The sequence below is a fragment of the Pelophylax lessonae genome, assembly GCF_965119305.1.
Source record: "Pelophylax lessonae genome assembly, chromosome: 2".
NCBI lineage: Eukaryota > Metazoa > Chordata > Amphibia > Anura > Ranidae > Pelophylax > Pelophylax lessonae.
Window position 1 is genome coordinate 42,774,595 of NC_138769.1, and position 25,334 is coordinate 42,799,928.

At 40.4% G+C, this 25,334-nt stretch overlaps 2 protein-coding genes across 3 annotated transcripts; both read left to right on the forward strand.

Annotated features, from left to right (window-relative positions):
- The first annotated feature begins 233 nt into the window (after positions 1 to 233).
- On the forward strand, positions 234 to 22,942 carry LOC309546889 (putative gastrointestinal growth factor xP1). Of its 2 annotated transcripts, XM_082246583.1 has the most exons (4): positions 234 to 443; positions 7,681 to 7,827; positions 9,144 to 9,178; positions 22,764 to 22,942. In XM_082246583.1, exons 1-3 carry the CDS (start codon positions 362 to 364, stop codon positions 9,155 to 9,157), a joined length of 243 nt encoding a protein of 80 aa, XP_082102709.1. In that variant the 5' UTR covers positions 234 to 361; the 3' UTR covers positions 9,158 to 9,178; positions 22,764 to 22,942. The 2 variants fall into 2 exon arrangements, with proteins under 2 accessions (XP_082102709.1, XP_082102708.1); XM_082246582.1 differs by lacking the exon at positions 22,764 to 22,942 and having other exon boundaries at positions 9,144 to 9,345.
- LOC309546887 (putative gastrointestinal growth factor xP1) lies at positions 16,426 to 22,862 on the forward strand. The gene is made up of 3 exons (XM_082246581.1): positions 16,426 to 16,676; positions 21,279 to 21,425; positions 22,731 to 22,862. The coding sequence occupies exons 1-3, from the start codon at positions 16,595 to 16,597 to the stop codon at positions 22,742 to 22,744; spliced, it is 243 nt and encodes an 80-aa protein (XP_082102707.1). The 5' UTR covers positions 16,426 to 16,594; the 3' UTR covers positions 22,745 to 22,862.
- Positions 22,943 to 25,334: the final 2,392 nt, after the last annotated feature.

The window sequence follows — 25,334 nt, forward strand, 5'->3', positions numbered from 1 at the left end:
AATCCTTCCTGCTTGCAATTATTTTCAAATTAGGGCTAATTTCTGCCTTAAGCATCCTCAATGTGATCCAAATTGTATGCAATACCCACCCAAGTCCATGTTGAATTTGACAGTTTTTCACTAAGATAGGCAAGCACCCAACTGTAACATCATGACTCACCAGAGCTATCACCATCAAGACATGCCAAAGCAAAGACCAACATGAGAATGTGCATTGGGCTAGAGAGGACTCGCCTTCATTAGTGTTTATCTGACAAAAGATAAAATATGGTGATGTGGAATATAAAATACCCCTGGGGATGATAAACCATTCTACACCATCTCCATCTTTCCACGGGAAGACCAAGCTAAGAGACCAGCTATGGATTACCGTATGTTCTGCGTGTTGGCCATCGCCCTCGTTGTCAGCTCTTTCAGCACTGCAGATGAACAGACTCCACTGAGTAAGTTTACCAGGGCTGTCTAAATCCAGAAGAATGTTAGAATAAGGGCAATCATTTTGTGTACCTTATGTCAGATTAGAGAACAATTTGGTATTTATGGACTTGTTATAAGGGTTATCATAGTTATCATTGCTGTTGTGTTTTTTTAAATATGCTAGTTGCCCTGGCCATCATTCTGATCCTTCTCAAAACTTTGAGTCACTGGGTCAAAAAAGGATTAGGAATTATAACTTTATTCTCTGTGGGTAAATGGTTATAATTACACCAAGCATCCAATGCTACCTATGGCTATTTGCATTGTAGGGGATAGGCACACAGGTAAACCATGCACCAAGAGAGAACAGATATGTCCTACATTTCTATTCAGCAATTCGGTAAATAAATCCTGAATGCAAGAGGGTTTTATACAACAAATCCATAGCATGAAACAAATAAAACATCTGCTTGTCCTAGCCATTAGCTAAAGTCATGTATTTTCCTGGCTAACAGGGTCCCCCCATTGGGTTCCCCAAAGCAAATAAGCAGCAGATGAACCTTTTTAGTGTTCTGTCAGCAGTCAGCTTTTTCACGGAGCAGACACAAAAGAAAGAGTGAGAGAGAGCCCTGAGTATAAGTCAGTTCATACATTTAAAAGCCTGTGAACAGCTGAGATTAATAATGAAATCTGGCTACCAGGTATGATGTGGACCTAGGAATGGAGGCTTTATCTCACCCAAAGCTCTACAAAGTCTCCTGGCTCCAAGACCCAGAACAGAATTTTGTTTTCTCCATACAAGACACAAGCGCTGGAGCCCCTCACCATGTGTAGGTGAGTTACTTAGGTGACACATATACACCACCCACAACCATGCCAGCCAGTGCCTTGTAGTATTCAATATGTATACAATGTATTTAGGCACCATGAAAAAGAAAGAAGCCACAAAATTCCTTGATTACCGCTACTGAATAGTTTCTTTTCCCCGACAGCAAAGTACTGCCAATCCATTGGAATGAAATATTAACTCTGCTTTCACTATGACCATAACATTCTTATACGTCATTAGTCACAAGCTAAAATTACCATAACTGTTTACTTAGCCTATATTTAAACTCCCCGAACACAGGAATTAACTCAGCATGCTTAGAAAAATAAACATTTGTCCAGCAACTGTTCGGAGAAGTTTAATGAATTCATATTTTCATTTTGTTTAATTAAATTGTTAAACTGTATTTAGGAACCAATTGGATTAATAATGTTCCTCTGAGAAAACTCACTTCTGTAAGACACTGCTTTAATGTAAATGTAAATGGTGTTTATTACTACTGTTAAACAGTAGGGATGATCGAACTTTTGAACTTCCCGAAAGTTCGGCCCGGATTTCAGAACCCCATTGAAATCAATGGGACCCGAACTTCGGTAATCAAAAAACACCATTTTGAAGCCCTAAAACCCAATAAATGCCCCTAAAAAGTGCCTAGGGTTCTGGGTCATGCCCCAGGGACTATTAATCAAACAAAAAAAAGTTCTTAAAAATTGTCATTTTTGATAGAGAGCCAATTATTGAAAAAAATTAAAATAAATAAATAAATAAAAAAATAAAAAATTTCTTTGGATTTAGTATCTGGGGGGTCTAAAAAGTGTACATGCGAAGATTCAGCTTTGTAGCATGTCCAGAACCAGAAAAAAAAAGATAGTTTGTATTAGGTCACTTATAGAACAGGGATATGGCTCCGCTATTTTCACACCTTGCCGGTTTAGTAGCAAGCGTTTTTTGGGCATTTTTTGGGGTCTTTTGAGGCAGGCAAAACATCTGAACTTGTGTATAGGGGTATATATACACACATACTTATAAGTATATATACACACCTAGACATATATAGGTGTGATAGTAGTAGAAATCTATGCTTGCGCTAATTAAATAATTAACACCCATATGGCTCCGCTCCTATCACACCTATATATGTGTAAATGTAAAAATACATATAAGTATGTGTGTATATATACCCCTATACACAAGTTCAGATGTTTTGCCTGTCTCCAAAGACCCCAAAAAAATGCCTGCAACAACACACCTGGTCGTTTTTTTTTGGCGCTAGCGTTTTTTTGGGCATTTTTTGGGGGTCTTGGGAGGCAGGCAAAACATCTGAACTTGTGTATAGTGGTATATACACACACATACTTATATGTATTTTTACACTTACACATATATAGGTGTGATAGGAGCGGAGCCATATTAGTGTTAATTATTTAATTAGCGCAAGCATATATTTCTGCTACTATCACATCTATATAGGTCTAGGTGTATATATACATATAAGTATACACACATACTTATATGTATATATAAGTATATATACACACATACTTATATATACATATAAGCATGTGTGTATATACAGTATACCCCTATACACAAGTTCAGATGTTTTGCCTGCCTCCAAAGACCCCAAAAAAATGCCTGCAACAACACACCTGGGCGTTATTTTTTTTGGCACTAGCGTTTTTTTGGGCATTTTTTGGGGGTCTTTGGAGACAGGCAAAACATCTGAACTTGTGTATAGGGGTATATACACACACATGTTATATGTATTTATACACTTACACATATATAGGTGTGTTAGGAGAGAAGCCATATTAGTGTTAATTTTTTAATTAGCGCAAGCATAGATTTCTGATACTATCACACCTATATATGTCTAGGTGTGTATATACATATAATTATGTGTATATATATACCCCTATACACAAGTTCAGATGTCATGACTGACTCCAAACATGTCCTAAAAAAAGCCCTATTAACGCCTGCAGCCAAAAAGCAGGTTGACAGGCGAGAAGCCATATCAGTGTTCTATAAGTCACCTAATAGAAACAAACTTGTTTCTATTGCGGTCACCCTGACATGGAAGGGTTTGGTCACCCTGCCATAGCAGTCACAGTCAGTTCACCCTACACTACACTATGGTCACCCTGGCACTTAACACTTTCCCTACAGAAACTAAATTTTTGCATCTAACTAAAGTGTAAAAAAGCACTCTAACTACACTAGATATCCCTTTCCTCACACTAATAAATGCTAAATGACACTTTTTAAGCAGAAGTAACAGAACTGCTTCCACTCTCTTCCATGTCCCTGTATTACAATGCTAGGAATTTGGCGGGGCTATCTTATATACTGGGGGGCGTATTCACTAATGATTGGCCTGTGGACCCCCTAGTCACTTCAATCACATTCCTAGCATTCTCCTGCCCCCTCAATTGGCTTTTACTAATGGTTCTGGTCCAATCACGGGCTTTTAAAGCCCAGTTCCTGTGGCATTGCATTTTGGTCGGTTCTGGTTGCCGAATTCCGAACTTTTTCAGCAAAATGTTCGGAATTCGGCCGAACCTCGAACAGCCAATGTTCGGGTCGAACCGATGGTCGACCCAAACCATTCGATCATCCCTATTAAACAGATGTTAGTATGAAAAACGATATCGCTGCGAGTTAAACAAAAAAAAAAAAGTCTGCAGCCTTGAATGTGTATATATATATATATATATATATATTTTTTTTTTTTTTGTCTAAGACAGTGTTTCTCAACCTTTTTTCAGTCGAGGCACCCTTTAAAATTATAGAAAATCTCAAGGCACCCCATTCTAAATTGTAAAAAAACGATTCTAACAGCTTTACATAATGCAGCAACCCAACGTTCGTGGTGATTTATTTTTCCAAACCAAATATACTTTTGCAAACGGGTTCTGACTAGTATTTCTATGTTTCTCTTCTCTCTCAGTTTCTCTTCATCAGTCAGCTAATGTCACCCCAGAACTGAGGGAGAAGGGCAGAAGAGGATCAAACAAAGATGCTGTGGAGGCAACAGACATCCTCCTTATTAACTGATGATGTCATTAATTGTTAGGCTTCCAGTGTCTAGAAAGTCATAATGGTTTATAATGAAAACCCATGGCTTTGTGTAACTAAAAGGCAGGCTTGATCCACCTGCTGACTTGTATACAAATTTTGATCAATTTTTAGGCATTTTTGCCAAGGCACCCCTGAAGAAACCTCAAGGCACCCCAGGGGGCCTGGGCACCCTGGTTGAAAAAGGCTGTTCTAAGAATCCTAATAAGTCCTGTTCTGGGTCCTGAATCCTGAAGGTTTTGTAGAGCTTTGGGTGGGATAATGTCTCCATTGCAAGGTTCACAATTTTACAGGTAGCCAAACCTCATCATTAGTCTCAGCTCTGCACAGGCCTTAAAGGGAATTTATTTATCATACCTCCCAAGTTTTTGAGATGGGAACGAGGGAAACCTATTAGAAAAAGTATGTAGGACACACTCCCTGCCACACCTCCTTAAAGGAGAATTATACAAAAAAAAAAAAAAAAAAGATTAGTTAAACCCACAAGTGCTTTTTTTTTTCTCACTATCATTCCTTTATATTGGCTTTTCAAATTTACAAATGCAGCAATTCAGAATCTGGCTGAAAGGTTTAGCACCGGAAAACATTCAAAAGTAGGGACAGTTCATACATATTGATATATATATATATATATATATATATATATATATACACACACACACACTGCATATGCTTATATATATATATGTGTACATTGTTAATATAATGAGGAACTTTACAGTTTAAGGCCCCTTTCACACAGGGGATCTGTTCAGATCCGCTTGTCAGTTTTTTCAGGTGGATCTGATCTATCCTTCTCTATGGGGCATCGGATGTCAGCGGAGACATGTCCGCTGACATCCGATCCGTCAAATCCGGACGGCTGGAAACCCTATTTTCTATCTGTCTGGCGAATCGGATCAGATGAGAATGGACAGACGGTTGAGAAAAAACGGAGTCCGCCTGACAGACTCCCTGTGTGAAAGGGGCCTAAGGCTGTTGTAGAGAAAACAAAAAGTTTGTTTTCTGAGAATCTTAAGTCCTGTTCTTGGTCCTGGAGCCTGGAAGCTTTGTAGAAAAATTGGTGGCCTCTGTTGCTAGATTCACATCATTCCTGGTAGCTAGACCTCATTATTTGTCTCAGCTGTGCACAGGCCTTTATATATGTGAGCTGACTGGTGCTCAGGTCTCTCTCTCTCCCTCCCTCCCTCTCTCTCTTCCTCTCTCTCTGTCTCCCCCTCCCTCCTCCATCCCTCTCTCTCTCTCCCTCCCTCTCTCTCTCTCCCCCCTCTCTCTCTCTCCCCTCTCTCCCTCCCTCCCTCTCTCTCTCTCTCTCTCCCTCTCTCTCTCTCCCTCCCTCTCTCCCTCCTCCACCCCCCCTCTCTCTCTCTCCCTCCCTCCCTCTCTCCCTCTTCCACCCCCCTCTCTCTCTCTCTCTCTCCCTCCCTCCCTCTCTCCCTCTTCCACCCCCCTCTCTCTCTCTCTCTCTCTCTCTCCCCCCGCGCTCTCCCTCCCTCTCTCTCTCCCTCTCTCTCTCTCTTTATCTCTCTCTTTCCCTCCTGCTGTTGGGTGAAAAGACAGAGTGCTGACAGAACACTAAAAGTACTAATGCTAAGCATTAGGGTGTTAGGGATTGACATAAGTCTAGTTATTAAAAATATTTCAATTAGGTAAATAGAAAATATTCCTTACACATTTTCATGATTACAAATGACAGTCAGCACTCCAGCTCCAAGCTTTAGCATCAGCTTTCTTTACCTATTTTACTGGAATGCTGAGCGAAGAAGAACAAGAGAAATCAGATAATAAGCTGTTTAAAAAAAGGAAACCATCCTCCCCTTTCTCTCCGAGCAGAAACATGCTGCTTTAGTTAGTCTATCATTTAAACTAGTCCAGTACGCTTTGCAAACTGAATGTCATGGGTGCACACTCCCATGGCTTTTGTGCAGTACATATTTTATTTTACATATTTTATGCAACTAAAGCTGAAATTCAAGTAAACAGCTAAATCCAAACTAAATGCCTATATGTGTACTAATTTACATGCATATACATTCGTAATTTTTAGGTTTTTTTTTTTACTTTTTATCTAGTGTAGTAATTCAGGCAATCCCTGTCAAACAGCATAGTTTAGTCAGCAACATCACTTTTCTTTGCTGCAGTTAGGAAACACAGATTGGTCAATGACTTCCAGCATCTTGTCTGGACAGTGAGGGTGCAACAGAACCCTGAATAGGTCAATTCTTTGCTCTCTCCTGCAAACACATATACAGAATTAAACGTGCTGGCTTCAGCTACTTTGAATGCAGAGTATTAAGGATAAGTTAAAGTGGAGTTCCACCCATTTTTAATAAATTGGATTACATAGATGTATGTAATCCCCTTTAAAACTACTTTTACCAATGGAAAGTTTTTTTTTTAATGTTGCTAGTAAATACCTTATTTTCTGCTTTATTTATCCTCTTCTCATTTCCGGGTCCGGTCGGCGATTACGTCATTCGGCGATTCGCAGTGTGTGCTAGGATGTTTCTCAGGGCATGAAATCTCGCGTGCTCTGCCCCGCCTACGCCCTGCCTCCGCCCCGCCTCCTCTCAGTGAGCTGTACTGTATGTAGTGTATTGAGGCCGTGCTCCGCCCCGCCTCCTCTCAGTGAGCTCAGTGAGGATATAATGCTTTCAGTCCTCGCTCACTGAGAGGAGGCGGGGCAGGGGCGGGGCGGAGCACGGCCCCAATACACTACATACATACAGCTTACTGAGAGGAGGCGGGGCGGAGGCGGGGCAGAGCACGCAGTACAGCTCATCTCCTGTGTAATAATGCGATATTTCATGCCCTGAAATACATCCCAGCACACACTGCGAATCGCCGAATGACGTAATCGCCGACCGGACCCGGAAGTGAGAAGAGGATAAATAAAGCAGAAAATAAGGTATTTACTAGCAAAAAAAAAAAAACTTTCCATTGGTAAAACTAGTTTTAAAGGGGATTACATACATCTAAAGTGACTAAAATGGGTGGAACTCCACTTTAAAGACAAATCCAGGTACCTATGCTAACTGTATTTAAAACACAATTAATGATTTTTTCAATAAACACATAACAGTAATTTAATCCAGTGGTGTTCTTGCTGGTGTTTAGCTTTAAAACAGGAGGTCCACTGGCATCGTAGAAGACCAGGGGAATAAGATATGGTCTCTATGTCTCTTAGCTAATGCCCCTCTTCTTTTGGGCATGGGACAAATACCATTTGAGCCCCATTAAAATGGTACAATGTTTGCAGACAAAAATTGCAGAGATTTTAGAGCCACATGGGACTCATGAATTACGGGTGAAAAAGGAATAGCACTAACACTCATGACTTTTTTTTCTCATCCTAGCTGAAGCCCAATGCGGTGTTCAACCTGTTGCAAGAGTAAACTGTGGTGTGCCTGGTATTACTCCCACCGAGTGCTTGAACAAAGGATGCTGCTTCGACTCCTCAGATCCAGATGCCATTTGGTGCTATTTTGCCAAGCCAGATGATGGTAAGAGAGACTATATATGAGTTTGGGGATTTTGCTGCACTTGTAGATGGCTAAAGATGTAATTGACCACACCTAGGCCACTAGAGTGGAACCAAGATTGTTTTTTTAAAGACCTAAAGTCTACACTATTGGTGACTTAACCCCTTTACCCCACCCCTTCACTCTTGCTCCATTCTATCACTAATCTACTACATTGGTTGGGTGCTAAACCTTAATTCACCATTTAATAGCAAACACATGATCCTATGTCATGGCTGTTCTCAGTCCGAAGGCTGTGGTGACTAGTCCTAACGTACTGACAAGAAGAGGTTGATGGTGGAAATTAGGCCACCTCTCAGTTTGGGTGTGTATAGGGTGCGTTTGTTCACCCCATGGTCTTTTTTTCCCCCCCATATGAATTTCAAAACTTTATTTTGAAACTCACATAGATTCGGCATACTAATTGAGATGGGAAGCTTTCTGAATAGGTACAATAACGGTGGCAAAAGATTCATCTTGATCGAGTACAGTCTACCGAACCATGATGGGGGATCATTACCCCATCTTTAAAGATCCACTATCATCTTTCTGTATAATGGAGGGTAATTTGCCTGATAAAATTTATCTATAGTAGGGATCAGTTAGATACCTAAATATGTAAGAGCCTTCATCTGCCATTTAAAAGGAAATTTTTGTTGTATTTGTGTGACTGCCGCCGCGTCCAATGTTAAATTTAGGGCAACTGATTTTAAATGATTAACAGACAGGCCCGAAATAATGGAGAAATGGTGCAATACTTGGTACAGATTTGGAAGAGACGTTGATGGGGAGGAAAGAAGCACGAGAATATCATCAGCAAAAAGAGCGGAGTTATATTCAGAATCCCCACAATGTATGCCCTTGATATCAAGATGGAGCCTAAGTTTAATAGCTAGAGAATACCTACTTTTTCTAATTCTAATAATTCTGTTGCCCTCCTCTAAACCCACTCAATGATTCTTATGATCTTTTTACAATTTGGTGCCCCATATTCTACATATATACAAGTGATTTATAGACAGGCAATAAAATATTAGTATAATGTATTTTATCTTCTGTATCTTGCAGAGAAATAGGACAACTGCCCACAGGGTTCCCAATAATCAATATGTGATATTTAAATAAATGTAACTATTTAGCTAGAATAATTCTGTTTGGTTGCTTGGATTGCCCTATTGCCTAACCTCAACCATTGAAGCATACCTAATTACATTTTTGGGGTACTGATCTAAGTAGTGAGTGGATTATTTAATTTTAAGAGTTTGTCTAACTAGAAGTTTCTTCCTCTTTTATTGTAGAGTGCGTCTTATAAACAGAAATGAAAAAAGAAGAGGTCTTTGCCAGTGGAACGATCCAAGAACAAGCAATTGTCGTACCTAATTTCTTCTACAACATAACAATTTGAGAACACTCTCTGTCTGATGATCAGATTATTAACTACTGTTAAACAATTTTCCTCTTTATAAATGTTTTACAGCCAGGCATGTATTTAATGTAATAAAGCTGCAATGTTGAATGGTAGACATGTCTTATTCTTTACTGTGGACAACTTAAGTATTTTATGAACCTCAGAGAAAAAGACAGACATTAATAGTTGTATAAGCATTTGGGGAGGAACTACTGACACCAATACAAGGAGTATTGCTCCCACTGACCATCAATGTACACTGTAAAGAGTTTTCTTCCCATTGACCATCTATTAGGATTAAATTTTCCTCCCATTGACTAGTAACATAATGGGGCCTTTCTACCACTAACCACCACCAAAGGAGTTTTCTTTCCACTGACCACCAGTGTAAGGGGTATTTTCACTTCTGACCACCAATGTAAGGGGTATTTTCACTTCTGACCACCAATGTAAGGGGTATTTTTGCTACTGGCCATCAATGTAAGGGGTATTCTTCCCACTGAAAACACCTTAAAATGTAATTCTTTTTCCCACTGACTAATATGCAAGGGGGCTCTTCTGCCCCTGACCACCAATGTAAGAGGTCTTCTTCCCACAATGACCACCATAATAAGGCGTATTCTTTCCACTGAGCCCATTGACCAGTAACATAATGGGACTCTCTATCTCTAACCAACACCAAAGGAGTTTTCTTCCCACTGACCACCAATATAAGGGGCATTCTTTCTGCTGACCACTAGTGTAAGGGGTATTTTTCCTACTGACCACCAATGTAAGGGCTATTTTTCCTACTGGCCATCAATATAAGGGGTATTCTTCCCACTGACCACCAATGTACACTGTAAAGGGTTTTCTTCCCATTGACCATCTATTAGGATTACATTTTCCTCCCATTGACTAGTAACATAATGGGGCCTTTCTACCACTAACCACCACCAAATGAGTTTTATTTCCACTGACCACCAGTGTAAGGGGTATTTTCAGTACTGACCACCAATGTAAGGGGTGTTTTTCCTACTGGCCGTCAATGTAAGGGGTATTCTTCCCACTGAAAACACCTTAAAATGTAATTTTTTCCCACTGACCAAAATGCAAGGGGGCTCTTCTGCCCCTGACCACCAATGTAAGGGGTCTTCTTCCCACTGACCAGGAATATAATGGGTATTCTTTCCACTGAACCCCAATGTACACTGTAAAGGGTATTCTTCCCATTGACCATCTATTAAGATGACATTTTTCTCCCATTGACCAGTAACATAATGGGGCTCTCTACCTCTAACCAACACCAAAGGAGTGTTCTTCCCACTGACCACCAATATAAGGGGCATTCTTTCTACTGACCACTAGTGTAAGGGGTATTTTTTCCTACTGACCACCAATGTAAGGGGTATTTTTCCTACTATATAACAAAAACTATCAGCGCAAAAAATATATCAATAGTGAATGGTGCAATAAACAAATGATATAAAGACCGGCTGCACACACTAAAAGTGTCTAAACCACACAATGTAAACTAAATAAACCAAAAAGTAGGGTTGCGCCAGTCATGTGCACACATAGTGTAATAAAACTCAAAATCAGTGTCCATACATGTTCCAATGTCCATACAATCAATCAAATAAACGGTGAATCCACGTGTCCAAAAGAATCTTGTGCAAAACCTAATTAGTGCTTTCGTGATTAGTGCAATCCCACCACCAGGTGAATTGGTCTCTCACCTCCACTATAGACCCACTGCTGGGTCAATCACAGCGTTGTATATACACAGGGACCTTCAGATAGTAAAGGCTATGGATAGCCTATCACCTCCAGAGGGATTCTCACCGATAGACATAAAAGGGGAACAAAGGAAGAGATCTAGTGCTCTCTGTATGGTTGCAGTATACCGCTTTATTGAGTAAAAGGAATGGTACTCACAAAAGTGGCGCTTCCAAAGCGCATAGCAGTCAGGATAAACGGTATCTAGGAAGAGACAGCTTCCAGCACGCAGGCTCCGTTCCCCTATACGCATGACGTTGAAGCCTAACCACAGGCATTGACTTCCTCAGTAGGGGTCCCTTTACTATCTGAAGGTCCCTCTGTATAAACAACGCTGTGATTGACCCAGCAGTGGGTCTATAGTGGAGGTGAGAGACCAATTCACCTGGTGGTGGGATTGCACTAATCACGAAAGCACTAATTAAGTTTTGCACAAGATTCTTTTGGACACGTGGATTCACCGTTTATTTGATTGATTGTATGGACATTGGAACATGTATGGACACTGATTTTGAGTTTTATTACACTATGTGTGCACATGACTGGCGCAACACTACTTTTTGGCTTATGTATTTTTCCTACTGGCCATCAATGTAAGGGGTATTCTTCCCACTAACCACCAATGTAAGGGGTATTCTTTCCTTTGACCAGCTGTTAAAGTGAAATGTTTCTTCCCACTGACCATTATGTATGGGGGCCCTTATACCACTGACCAATCATTTAAAGGGTTTTATTCCCACTAACTGTAAATATAATTATTATTCTTCTTCCCACTGATCTCCAATGTAGGCAGACCCCTGTCCTTTAATATCCAATGTCAGTGGACCTTACTCCAATGACCACCAATCTAAAGGGTATTCTTCATCCCACTGAACACCAATATAGGAAGATTCTTCCTCCCACTGACCACCAGATTAGGGAGCATTGTTCTTGTCACTAACCACAAATGTAGAAAATGTTGTTCTTCCTGTTGACCAACAATGTGAAGGGTACTCTTCTTCCTACTAACTATTTTTGCAAATGGCAATTTAGTGTTACTGAAAAATAATTTAAGGGAGCCCTTCTCCACTGGCTACCAATGTAAAGGGTATTCTTCCTCCTGCTGACCTCCAGTGTAAGTGCTATTCGTCTCCCCCATTGAAACATTTTCAAGGGTACTCAAAGTATATAATTCTCTTTATTGGTGCAAAATCACAAAGGCTAAACACACTAAAATCTATCCAGTCAACAGCTGTTTCCTGTGTAGTAGTCACACCTTCTCAAGTATAGCTAAAGAAAAGCACATGTACTATTGTGTAAATGGTCATTGGCCAGATAGATTTTAAGTGTTTTTCACCTTTGTAATTTTGTATCAGTGAGGAGAATTATACGTCACGAGTGCCCTAGAAAATTCTTCTGTGGAGTACAATTGCTGTTGAACTGTGACAAGTGAGCACCGAGACCCACTTCCATGAATGATACGGGAAAATATATGAATCTTATGTGACAAGTTCTCTTGAATATAAAAGCACGTTTTTCCTTCTAGAAGATTAACTATGAGAGCCATGCATTTTTTATTCTTCTCAATGACCATCAATTTAAATTATATTTTTCCTCCAATGTAAGGAACATGCTTCTCACTGACCTCCAATGTAAGAAGCATTATTTTCACTGACCCCCAATGTAAGGACCATTCTTCCCACTGACCCCCAATGTAAGGACCATTCTTCTCACTGACCCCCAATGTAAGGACCATTCTTCTCACTGACCCCCAATGTAAGGACCATTCTTCCCACTGACCTCCAATGTAAGGAGCATTCTTCCCACTGACAACCAATGTAAGGAGCATTCTTCCCACTGTCTACCAACATAAGGAGAATTCTTCCCACTGACCCCCAATGTAAGGACCATTCTTCTCACTGACCTCCAATGTAAGGAGCATTATTCCCACTGACAACCAATGTAAGGAGCATTCTTCCCATTGTCTACCAATATAAGTAGAATTCTTCCCACTGACCACCAATGTAAGGAACATTCTTCCCATTTCCCATCAATATAAAGGCTTTTCTTCATCCAACTGACTGCTAATGTAGGGGTATTCTTCCTACTAACTGGTAGTGCATATTCCATTTTACTCTGGCAACCAGTTTAAGAGAACCCCCTCTCCTCTGACCACCAATCAATGGGGGATCCTTCCTCACAAGGACCACCAATGTAAAGAGCATTACTTCTATCATTGACCATCAGTGTAAGGGGGATTCCACACACTGACCACCAATATATGGGGCATTCCTTCTCACACTGACCACCAGTGTAAATTACAATTTTCTTTACACTGTCCATCAATGTAAGGGGCATTTTTTCTCCCACTGACTACCAATGTAAGGGACACTCTTCCTTTCACTGTCCACCAATGTAAAGGGCATTCTTCACCCTGACCACCAATATATGGGGCATTCCTTCTCCCACTGACCACCAGTGTGAATTACAATTTTCTTTTCACTGCCCACCAATGAAAGGGGGCACTACCCTGGCTGTCAATGTATTAGTACATTTATTTTATCATTACTACTAATAATTTTGTCATAAAGAAAAGGAGGGATGTTAAGATGTGGTTCACCGAGGGTTTCAGATACCCGGGATAGTCTTTATCAACCTTTTGTGTCTCAGAACAAACCTTAACCTTGGTGAACTATCAATAAAACCAATTCATTGGAGCTTAAGGGGGAAATGCCTCTTACATTTATGGCTAGTAGGAAGGATGCAACTCTCACAGTGGTGATCAGATAACTAATCTTACATAATGTTAAAAAAAAAAACAATTGGGTCACGCTGTTGGTTTTGTCAAGTAGCATTGGCTATGGAACTATGCAGGCTCCATCAGATGTGAGGTCAATCACTCAGTAACAGCTCAAGGAACCACTATCAACCTCTAGAAGAACCCTAAGGTTCCATGGAACTCTGATTGAGAATGGCAGCTCTTGGAACAGCAGCGTTGTCATTCCTAGTTCTACAAAAGCTTTACTTTTTACCAGCATGTGAGAAAGGTGATACACAGAGATGAAACAAATCCTCCTACATAAATTGTACCTGTTTAACTGCAGTCTTCTTTACATCGGTTCAAAGTCCAGTTTTTTTTTTCTGAAAAAAGGGGCGGAGAGCTGAAGTTACACTCTGCAGAGCTCAGTAAGGAGAGCTCTGAGAGCTGATTGGACCCCCCCCCCCCTTCACACAGCTCACAAGAACAGAACTTAGGCTGCCACTCTTCTGGAGATCTCTTCCCTGTCACCTTTTTACTATTGATGTCATGAAAACTTCTCAAAACTGATTCATGCTGATAGCAGAGGAAGGAAGCAGCAGACAGAAATTACACTTAGGGCTCTTAATTGAGACAAGTACACAATATAGAGGGATATGCTTTCATGTTGTTTCACATCTGAGATTTACAACCACGTTAAGCTTTGACAATAAAACCTAGAAGCTGCACTAGATTTTGTGTGCACCAGTTCTACTAAATCTCATCCAATAAGTCTTCTGCTTTCATAAAATATACAGTGTTTTAGCCTTGGTTCACACTAAGGCAATGCAGGATTTTCATTGATTACTGTGCATTTCCTGCACCGCATCACAATCGCAATACGTTCATGCGAACCACTGCGGGTGTCAATGTTAAATTATTGACACCCCAAAAACAGTTCACAAAATGCAGTGCAATTGCATGAATCAGATCACATAGGTGTAAACACTCATGTGATCCGATTCCAGTGCAGCAAAAAAAAAAAAAAAGGTGCCTGCACCTTTTTTGTGCGGGTGCGGTCCACTTTGAGCCAAACAAGGTGAATAGGCTCAAATCACACTGCAAAGAATCACATGTGATTTGGACAAGAATTTAGTGCAATTCCTGTGTGAATCACATGCGGTTCCCCGCACCGCATCAGTGTGAACCTAGGCTTAGATGAATGGTTAAAACCCAATTCCAGGCATAATTTCTTGTTTAGTTTTGACTGGGGATGGGGTTGGGGGGAAGAAGGGTTAAAGTTTCTGTAAGGTTTTAATTGCGCCTGTTTCTCAATGAGGGAGATTTCCCTTCATTCCCTGTCAGAAGCCTCAGCACAGAAAGTAATGGGACATTTCTCCAACAGGGATACAGCCCAAGACAAAAACACAATTTTTAGTAGAGTAAGGAAGAGTTAGAACTTCTGACAATGGGCTTTTCACTGCTTGTGTCCTCCTAAGCTGGTGATTTCCCCCGCCACCACCATTTCTTGTACAGGTATTAGGGGGAAAGCTGCCCATTGGGGTCACAAATACACCTAAGAGCCTCACAAAAATGTTAACTCTTCCCTATTTTTTAACTTATAGAAAAAAAATGTAACACGTAACTGGTAGTGGATTTTCAACCAACAGAACTAAACCCTTCAATACTCACTTCCTCTCGTGCTCATCCTCCATGGCCTGTGCCGTCATCTTCTTCCCGGCTTCTTCCAGGTTCAGGGTCTTCGGCCTTCTTGATTGGCTGGGTGGAATGGTGTAACTCCCCGCATGTGCAAGAAACTGTTTTCATTCTGGCACCAAGGCATATCAAGCAGCGCCGGATCTAGACCTAGGGGTGCTCTAGAATAGTCAGAGGGGCATAATGTCGACATTGTGTGTGAGTCACTGGCAGTCCATTACACAGTATGAGAGAGATGCAGTCAACCTGTTTTCCCTGTTTACGCGCTTCTGTACCATAAGTCATGACCCAGAAGTAACATCTGACAGGTAGTGCGTAGGTGGTGCGGAAGCAAACAAGGAACCCAAGTATGTATTCGATTTCCATTGAATTAGAATCATTACACAGAACCTGTGCCCCTCTTATATTAGGTATCTCTATCAGAGTCCCCTTACATTGGGAATCCTCATCAGGGTCCCAATCAGCATCCTCCCTTACATCTGGGTCCCCATCAGAGGGCCACCTGAATCAGGTAACCCCATCAGAGAGTCTCCATACATCAATTGCCCCCATCAGACTGGGTCATGGATCAGTGTATTCACTCTCAGATACCTGGGGGAGCACAACTAAAATCTGGGGATGGGGGTTGGGGGGGAGTGCATTCCACCCCAGCACCCTCCTAGATCTGGCCCTGGTCTCGAGAATGTAGAGAATTGTAGCTAAATGTACATTCCAAAGCATTTAGTGAGGACGAAGGTAGGGTGCCTTAATTGCACAAGAGACGTAGTATGTAAATCCTTCCTGCTTGCAATTTTTTTCAAATTAGGGCTAATTTCTGCCTTAAGCCTCCTCAATATTGCCTAACCTGTTGCTGTGATTAAAATTGTATGCAATTCCCACCCAAGTCCATGTTGAATTTGGCAGTTTTTCACTAAGATAGGCAAGCACCCAACTGTAACACCATGACTCACCAGAGCTATCACCATCAAGACATGCCAAAGCAAAGACCAACATGAGAATGTGCATTGTGCTAGAGAGGACTCGCCTTCATTAGTGTTTATCTGACAAAAGATAAAATATGGTGATGGGGAATATAAAATACCCCTGGGGACGATAAACCATTCTACACCATCTCCATCTTTCCACGGGAAGACCAAGCTAAGAGACCAGCTATGGATTACCGTATGTTCTGCGTGTTGGCCATCGCCCTCGTTGTCAGCTCTTTCAGCACTGCAAATGGACAGGCTGCACTGAGTAAGTTTACCAGGGCTGTCTAAATCCAGAAGAATGTTAGAATGAGGGCAATCATTTTGTGTACCTTATGTCAGATTAGAGAACAATTTGATATTTATGGACTTGCTATAAGAGTTATCATAGTTATCATTGCTGTTGTGTTTTTTAAATATGCAAGTTGCCCTGGCCATCATTCTGATCCTTCTCCGTCAAAACTTTGAGTCACTGGGTCAAAAAAGGATTAGGAATTATAACTTTATTCTCATTTGCGTAAATGGTTATAATTACACCAAGCATCCAATGCTACCTATGGCTGTTTGCATTGTATGGGGATAGGCACACAGGTAAACCATGCACCAAGACAGAGCAGGTATGTCCTACATTTCTATTCAGCAATTCAGTAAATAAATCCTGAATGCAAGAGGGTTTTATACAACAAATCCATAGCATGAAAGCAATAAACCATCTGCTTGTCCTAGCCATTAGCTAAAGTCATGTATGTTCCTGGCTAACAGGGTCCCCCCCATTGGGTTCCCCAAAGCAAACAAGCAGCAGATGAACCTTTTTAGTGTTTTGTCAGCAGTCATCTTTTTCACGGAGCAGACACAAAAGTAAGAGTGAGAGAGAGCCCTGAGTATAAGTCAGTTCACACATATAAAAGCCTGTGAACAGCTGAGATTAATAATGAAATCTGGCTACCAGGTATGATGTGGACCTAGGAATATAGGCTTTATCTCACCCAAAGCTCTACAAAGCCTCCAGGCTCCAAGACCCAGACCAGAATTTTGTTTTCTCCATACAAGACACAAGCGCTGGAGCCCCTCACCATGTATAGGTGAGTTACTTAGGTGACACATATACACCACCCACAACCATGCCAGCCAGTGCCTTGTAGTATTCAATATGTATACAATGTATTTAGGCACCATGAAAAAAGAAAGAAGCCACAAAATTCCTTGATTACCGCTACTGAATAGTTTCTTTTCCCCGACAGCAGAGTACTGCCAATCCATTGGAATGAAATATTAACTCTGCTTTCAGTATGACCATAACATTCTTATACGTCATTAGTCACAAGCTAAAATTACCATAATGGTTTACTTAGCCTATATTTAAACTCCCCGAACACAGGAATTAACTCAGCGTGCTTAGAAAAATAAACACTTGTCCAGAAACTGTTCGGAGAAGTTTAATGAATTCATATTTTCATTTTGTTTAATTAAATTGTTAAACTGTATTTAGGAACCAATTGGATTAATAATGTTCCTCTGAGCAAACTCACTTCTGTAAGACACTGCTTTAATGTAAATGTAAATGGTGTTTATTACTACTGTTAAACACATGTTAGTATGAAAAACGATATCGCTGCGAGTTAAACAAAAAAAATAAAAAATTTCTGCAACCTTAAACAGAATGTGTGTATATATATATATGTTTATGTATATATATATATATATATATATATATATATATATATATGTATGTATATATATATATATATATATATATATGTCTATGTATATATGTGTGTGTGTGTGTATATATATATGTATATATGTGTGTGTGTATATATATATATATGTATATATATATGTGTGTGTGTGTATATATATATATATATTACATTTTTGTTTTCTAACCTTTTATCAGTCGAGGCACCCTTTAAAATTATAGACAATCTCAAGGCACCCCATTCTAAAATGTAAAAAACTATTCTAACAGCTTTACATAATGCAGCAGCCCAACGTTCATGGTGATTTATTTCCAAATCAAATATACTTTTGCAAACGGGTTCTGACTAATATTCCTATGTTTCTCTTCTCTATCAGTTTCTCCCCATCAGTCAGCTAATGTCACCCCAGAACTGAGGGAGAAAGACAGAAAAGGATCAAATAAAGATGCTGTGGTGGCAACAGACATCCTCCTTATTAACTGATGATGTCATTAGTTGTTAGGCTTCCAGTGTCTAGAAAGTCATAATGGTGCATAATGAAAACCCATGGCTTTGTGTAACTAAAAGGCAGGCTTGATCCACCTGCTGGCTTGTATACAAATTTTGATCAATTTTTAGGCATTTTTGCCAAGGCACCCCTGAAGAACCCTCAAGGCACCCCAGGGGGCCTGGGCACCCTGGTTGAAAAAGGCTGTTCTAAGAATCCTAATAAGTCCTGTTCTGGGTCCTGGATCCTGAAGGTTTTGTAGAGCTTTCAGTGGGATAAAGTCTCCATTGCCAGGTTCACAATTTTACAGGTAGCCAAACCTCATCATTAGTCTCAGCTCTGCACAGGCCTTAAAGGGAATTTATTTATCATACCTCCCAAGTTTTTGAGATGGGAACGAGGGAAACCTATTAGAAAAAGTATGTAGGACACACTCCCTGCCACACCTCCTTAAAGGAGAATTATACAAAAAAAAAAAAGATTAGGTAAACCCACAAGTGCTTTTTTTTTTTTTTTATCACTATCATTCCTTTATATTGGCTTTTCAGATTTACAAATGCAGCAATTCAGAATCTAGCTGAAAGGTTTAGCACTGGGAAATTAGGGACAGTTGATATATATATTAGTGATCGACTGATATCGTTTTTCATTGACGATACCGATAACAATATTTTGGCCATTGCATATCGGTATCGGCCGATATTGGCTGATATTTTCCTACATTTAAAAATGTTTTATTTTTTTTATTTTTATCACTTGACAGGTACTCTTGTGGAGGGATTTTGGGGTCTAAAAGACCCCAAACCCCTCCTCTGCACTTAAAAGCATTCAAAACGCCATTTTTTTAAATCTGTCACCGAGTACCTGGAAGTGATATCATGTTTTTTACATGGAGAGCCGAATGCGGCTTTGATCAGGTCTTTGGCGGTCGTGCAGGCTGGTTGCCGGGTCTCCCGGTGGGACGGAAGACCCGGGCGAGCTGCGGAAGGCGGCGGGAGGGCGAGGGGGAAGGCTCCTCCCGTTCATTGTAATGACAGCCGAGCGGCTTCTCAGCAACATCGGTTGTCATTACAAGACAGCCGACCGTTGGCTATGGACGCCGGTACTGGGGTGATGCCTCTAGCTGCAGGCATCACTCCGGTACAAGCACTTTCCTGAAATATTGGCAATATCGGTCACCTTGGTGGCTGATTCCGATATATCGGGGAAAGTGCAGATCGGCCCCCGATATTTTGCCGATAATCGGTCGATCACTAATATATATATATATATATATACACAGTATATGTATATATGTATACACATGTACGTATATGTGTGTGTATATATATATATATATATATATATATATATATATATATAAACTGTATATATATAGTGAGGAACTTCACAGTTTAAGGCTGTTGTAGAGAAAACAAAACGTTTGTTTTCTAAAAATCTTAAGTCCTGTTCTTGGTCCTGGAGCCTGGATGCTTTGTATAGCTTTGTGGCCTCCGGTGCTTGGTTAATATCATTCCTGGTAGCCAGACCTCATTATTAGTCTCAGCTGTGCACAGGCCTTTATATATGAGAGCTGATCGATGCTCAGGGCTCTCTCTCTCTCTCTTTATCTCTCTCTTTCTCTCCTGCTGCTGCCGGTGAAAAGACTGAGTGCTGACAGAACACTAAAAGTACTAATGCTAACCATTAGGGTGTTAGGGATTGACAAGTCCAGTTATTAAAAGTATTTCAATTAGGTAAATAGAAAATATTCCTTACGCATTTTCATGCTTACAAATGACAGTCAGCACTGCAGCTCCAAGCTTTAGCATCAGCTTTCTTTACCTATTTTACAGAAATGCTGTGAAATAGAGAAGAAGAACAAGAGAAATCTGATAATACGCTGTACAAGAAAAGGAAAACACCCTCCTCTTTCTCTCCAAGTAGAGACATGGTGCTTTAGTTATCTATCATTCAAACTAGTCCAGTATGCTTTACAAACTGAGTGTCATGGGTGCATACTAAATGAATGGCTTTTATGTAACTAAAGCTGAAATTCATGTAAACAGCTAAAGCCAAACTAAATGCCTATATGTGCACTAATTTACATGCTTATACACTAGTAATTTTTTTTTTTCTTTTTAGCTAGTGTAGTAATTCAGGCAATCCCTGCCAAACAGCATAGTTTAGTCAACAACATCACTTTTCTTTGCTGCACTTAGGAAACACAGATTGGTCAATGTCTTCCAGCATCTTGTCTGGACAGTGAGGGTGCAACATAACCCTGAATAGGTCAATTCTGCTCTCTCCTGCAAACATATATAAAGGCTTAAACATGTTGGCTTCAGCTACTTTGAATGCAGGATAAGTTCAAGAAAGATCCAGGCACCTATGCTAGCTGTATTTAAAACACAATTAAAGTTTTTTCCAATAAACACAATACAGTAATTTAATCCAGTGGTGTTCTTCCTGGTGTTTAGCTTTAAAACAGGAGGTCCACTGGCATCATAGAAGACCAGGGGAATAAGATATGGTCTCTATGTCTCTTAGCTAATGCCCCTCTTCTTTTGGGCATGGGACAAATACCATTGAGCCCCTTTAAAATGGTACAATGCAGAGATTTTAGAGCCACATGGGACATAATGAATCACTGGTGAAAAAGGAATAGCACTAACACTCATGACTTTTTTTTTTCTCATTCTAGCTGAAGCCCAATGCAATGTTCAACCTGTTGCAAGAGTAAACTGTGGTACGCCTGGTATTTCTCCCTCCGAGTGCTTCAACAAAGGATGCTGCTTCGACGGCTCAAATCCAGATGCCATTTGGTGCTTTTATGCCAAGCCAGATGATGGTAAGAGAGACTATATATGAGTTTGTGGATTTTGCTGAACTTGTAGATGGCTAAAGATGTAATGACCACACCTAGGCCACTAGAGTGGAACCAAGATTGTATTTTAAAGACCTAAAGTCTACACTATTGGTGACTTAACCCCTTTACCCCACCCCTTCACTCTTGCTCCATTCTATCACTAATCTACTACACTGGTTGGGTGCTAAACCTTAACTCACCATTTAATAGCAAACACATGATCCTATGTCATGGCTGTTCTGAGTCCGAAGGCTGTGGTGACTAGTCCTAACGTACTGACAAGAAGAGGTTGATGGTGAAAATTAGGCCATCTCTCAGTTTGGGTGTGTATAGGGTGCATTTGTTCACCCCATGGTCTTTTTTTCCCCCATTTGAATTTCAAAACTTTATTTTGAAACTCACGTAGATCCAGCATACTAATTGAGATGGGAAGCTTTCTGAATAGGTACAACAACCATGGCAAAAAATTAATCTTGATCGTGTACAGTCTACCGAACCATGATTATTATCCCATCTTTAAAGATCCACTATCATCTTTCTGTATAATGGAGGGTAATTTGCCTGATAAAATGTATCTATAGTAGGGGTCAGGGAGATACCTAAATATGGAAAAGCCTTCATCTGCCATTTAAAAGGAAATGTTTGTTGTATTTGTGTGACTGCGGCCACGTCCAATGTTAAATTAGGGCAACTGATTTTGAATGATTAATAGACAGGCCCGAAATAATGGAGAAATGGTGCAGTGCTTGGTATAGATTTGGAAGAGACGTTGACGGGGAGGAAAGAAGCAGGAGAATATCATCAGCAAAATGAGCCGAGTTATATTCAGAATCCCCACAATGTATGCCCTTGATATCAAGATGGAGCCTAAGTTTAATAGCTAGAGGATACCTAATTTTTCTAATTCTAATAATTCTGTTGCCCTCCTCTAAACTCACTAAATGATTCCTATGATCTTTTTACAATTTGGTGCCCCATATTCTATATATATATACAAGTGATTTATAGACAGGCAATAAAATATTAGCATAATGTATTTTATCTTCTGTATATTGCAGAGAAATAGGACAACTGCCCACAGGGTTCCCAATAATCAATATTTGATATTTAACTAAATGTAACTATTTAGTTAGAATAATTTTGATTGGTTGCTTGGATTGCCCTATTGCCTAACCTCAACCATTGAAGCATACCTAATTACATTTTGGGGTACTGATCTAAGTAGTGAGTGGAATTTTAAATTTTTAGAGTTTGTCTAACTACAAGTTTCTTCCTCTTTTATTGTAGAGTGCCTCTTTTAAACAGAAATGAAAAAAGAAGCGGTCTTTGCCAGTGGAACGATCCAAGAACAAGAAATTGTCGTACCTAATTTCTTCTACAACATAACAATTTGACAACACTCTCTGTCTGATGATCAGATTATTAACTACTGTTAAACAATTTTCCTCTTTATAAATGTTTTACAGCCAGGCACGTATTTAATGTAATAAAGCTGCAATGTTGAATGGTAGACATGTCTTATTCTTTACTGTGGACAACTTAAGTATTTTATGAACCTCAGAGAAAAAGACAGACATTAATAGTTGTATAAGCATTTGGGGAGGAACTACTGACACCAATACAAGGAGTATTGTTCCCACTGACCACCAATGTACACTGTAAAGGGTTTTCTTCCCATTGACCATCTATTAGGATTACATTTTCCTCCCATTGACCAGTAACATAATGGAGCCCTTCTACCACTAACCACCACCAAAGGAGTTTTCTTTCCACTGACCACCAGTGTAAGGGGTATTTTCACTACTGGCCATCAATGTAAGGGGTATTCTTCCCACTGAAAACACCTTAAAATGTAATTCTTTTTCCCACTGACTAAAATGCAAGGGGGCTCTTCTGCCCCTGACCACCAATGTAAGGGGTCTTCTTCCCACAATGACCACCAATATAAGGCGTATTCTTTCCACTGACCGCCAATGTACACTGTAAAGGGTATTCTTCCCATTGACCATCTATTAAGATGACATTTTCCTCCCATTGACCAGTAACATAATGGGACTCTCTATCTCTAACCAACACCAAAGGAGTTTTCTTCCCACTGACCACCAACATAAGGGGCATTCTTTCTGCTGACCACTAGTGTAAGGGGTATTTTTCCTACTGTCTATCAATATAAGGGGTATTCTTCCCACTCACCACCAATGTACACTGTAAAGGGTTTTCTTCCCATTGACCATCTATTAGGATTACATTTTCTTCCCATTGACCAGTAACATAATGGGGTCTTTCTACCACTAACCATCACCAAAGGAGTTTTCTTTCCACTGACCACCAGTGTAAGGGGTATTTTCACTACTGACCACCAATGTAAGGGGTATTTTTCCTACTGCCCGTCAATGTAAGGGATATTCTTCCCACTGAAAACACCTTAAAATTTTATTTTTTTTCCACTGACAAATATGCAAGGGGGCTCTTCTGCCCCTGACCACCAATGTAAGGGGTATTCTTTCCACTGAGAGCCAATGTACACTGTAAAGGGTATTCTTCCCATTGACCATCTATTAAGATGAAATTTTCCTCACATTGACCAGTAACATAATGGGGCTCTCTACCTCTAACCAACACCAAAGGAGTTTTCTTCCCACTGACCACCAATATAAGGGGCATTCTTTCTTCTGACCACTAGTGTAAGGGGTATTTTTTCCTACTGACCACCAATGTAAGGGGTATTTTTCCTACTGGCCATCAATGTAAGGGGTATTCTTCCCAATTTTGTTTATTAAAAGTCTTGCAATCAATAAGCATAAAAACAATATACATAAATATATATATACATATTTACATGAAAAGGGGAAAAAAAATACATAGCAAATTCTGCTCTCAAATAAAGACTGCCTTTACAGCAAAAACAAAACTCACATCATGAAACATCATTACCGGGAAAAATAATCTTAATAAAACTCACACCACCACACCAGACATCAAACCTGTGAGGTCAAGAAACAAAACCACTCCCATTATGCATGCAGCCCTTCTTCAAAAATGAAGATATTAACCAACAAAAGCTAAGGGCGTGAAAGAAATAGCATAGGAAAAAAGCTTTTCACCCAGAGATGGACAGTTCACCAAAAGCAGGTCTGATATTCCTCCACACCCTTATCCAGACCGCTCGAGGCTCCCTGCCCTTCTCAAGACCCCGAATCTTCCCAACCTCACCCAGAATATCGTACACCACCACCTCGACAGGGAGGACTTTCTTCCGCAGGGTAATCTGGCACCGTGCATTCCACGTGAAGTAACGGACAACTATACTAACTAGAAAAAGTGTATCCAAATCAAAATCCCAGCGAGTCAGGAATGCCCCGTACACCCACTCCGCATAACTCATGCGATAGAGAAAGGGGATGCCTAGAGCCCTCCCCACCCTTTTATACACCTCTATGTTAAAGGGACACTGGAGCAAAAAGTGGTCCATAGACTCCACTTTACCAACACACTCCGCTCTAGGACAATCCCGATCATCCACAGGGCGATGCTTCAGGTTCCCTCTCACATAGAGCCTTCCATGGAAAGCGAGCCAGGCTTGATCCCTAAACTTCAAAGGGATTCTCCCTAAGTTAATTAAACGCAACCCCTCCCTCATTACGGGGCCTGGGCAATCCCTTAAGGTCAGCGACACACTGAAAGCAGAGCCCAAAATCCTCTTCTCCAGAAGCTTTCTGGGGAGGGACTTGATATCCCCCACTGTCACCTGCCACTGCCTAAGTATTTTCAGACACGGGGCAACATAAGCCGGAAGCTTGCCATGTCGGACTCTCAGACTTTTCACTGGCCCGCCATCTTCCCAGCATCGCAGAAAAGGCCTAAACCAAGATTGAAAAATACCCACCCATC

Coding starts and splice junctions, on each gene's coding strand:
- LOC309546887 (XM_082246581.1), top strand. CDS start 16,595: ATGGATTACCGTATGTTCTGCGTGTTGGCCATCGCCCTCGTTGTCAGC. Junction 16,677..21,278: donor AAATGGACAGGCTGCACTGA/GTAAGTTTACCA, acceptor TTCTCATTCTAG/CTGAAGCCCAATGCAATGTT.
- LOC309546889 (XM_082246583.1), top strand. CDS start 362: ATGGATTACCGTATGTTCTGCGTGTTGGCCATCGCCCTCGTTGTCAGC. Junction 444..7,680: donor AGATGAACAGACTCCACTGA/GTAAGTTTACCA, acceptor TTCTCATCCTAG/CTGAAGCCCAATGCGGTGTT.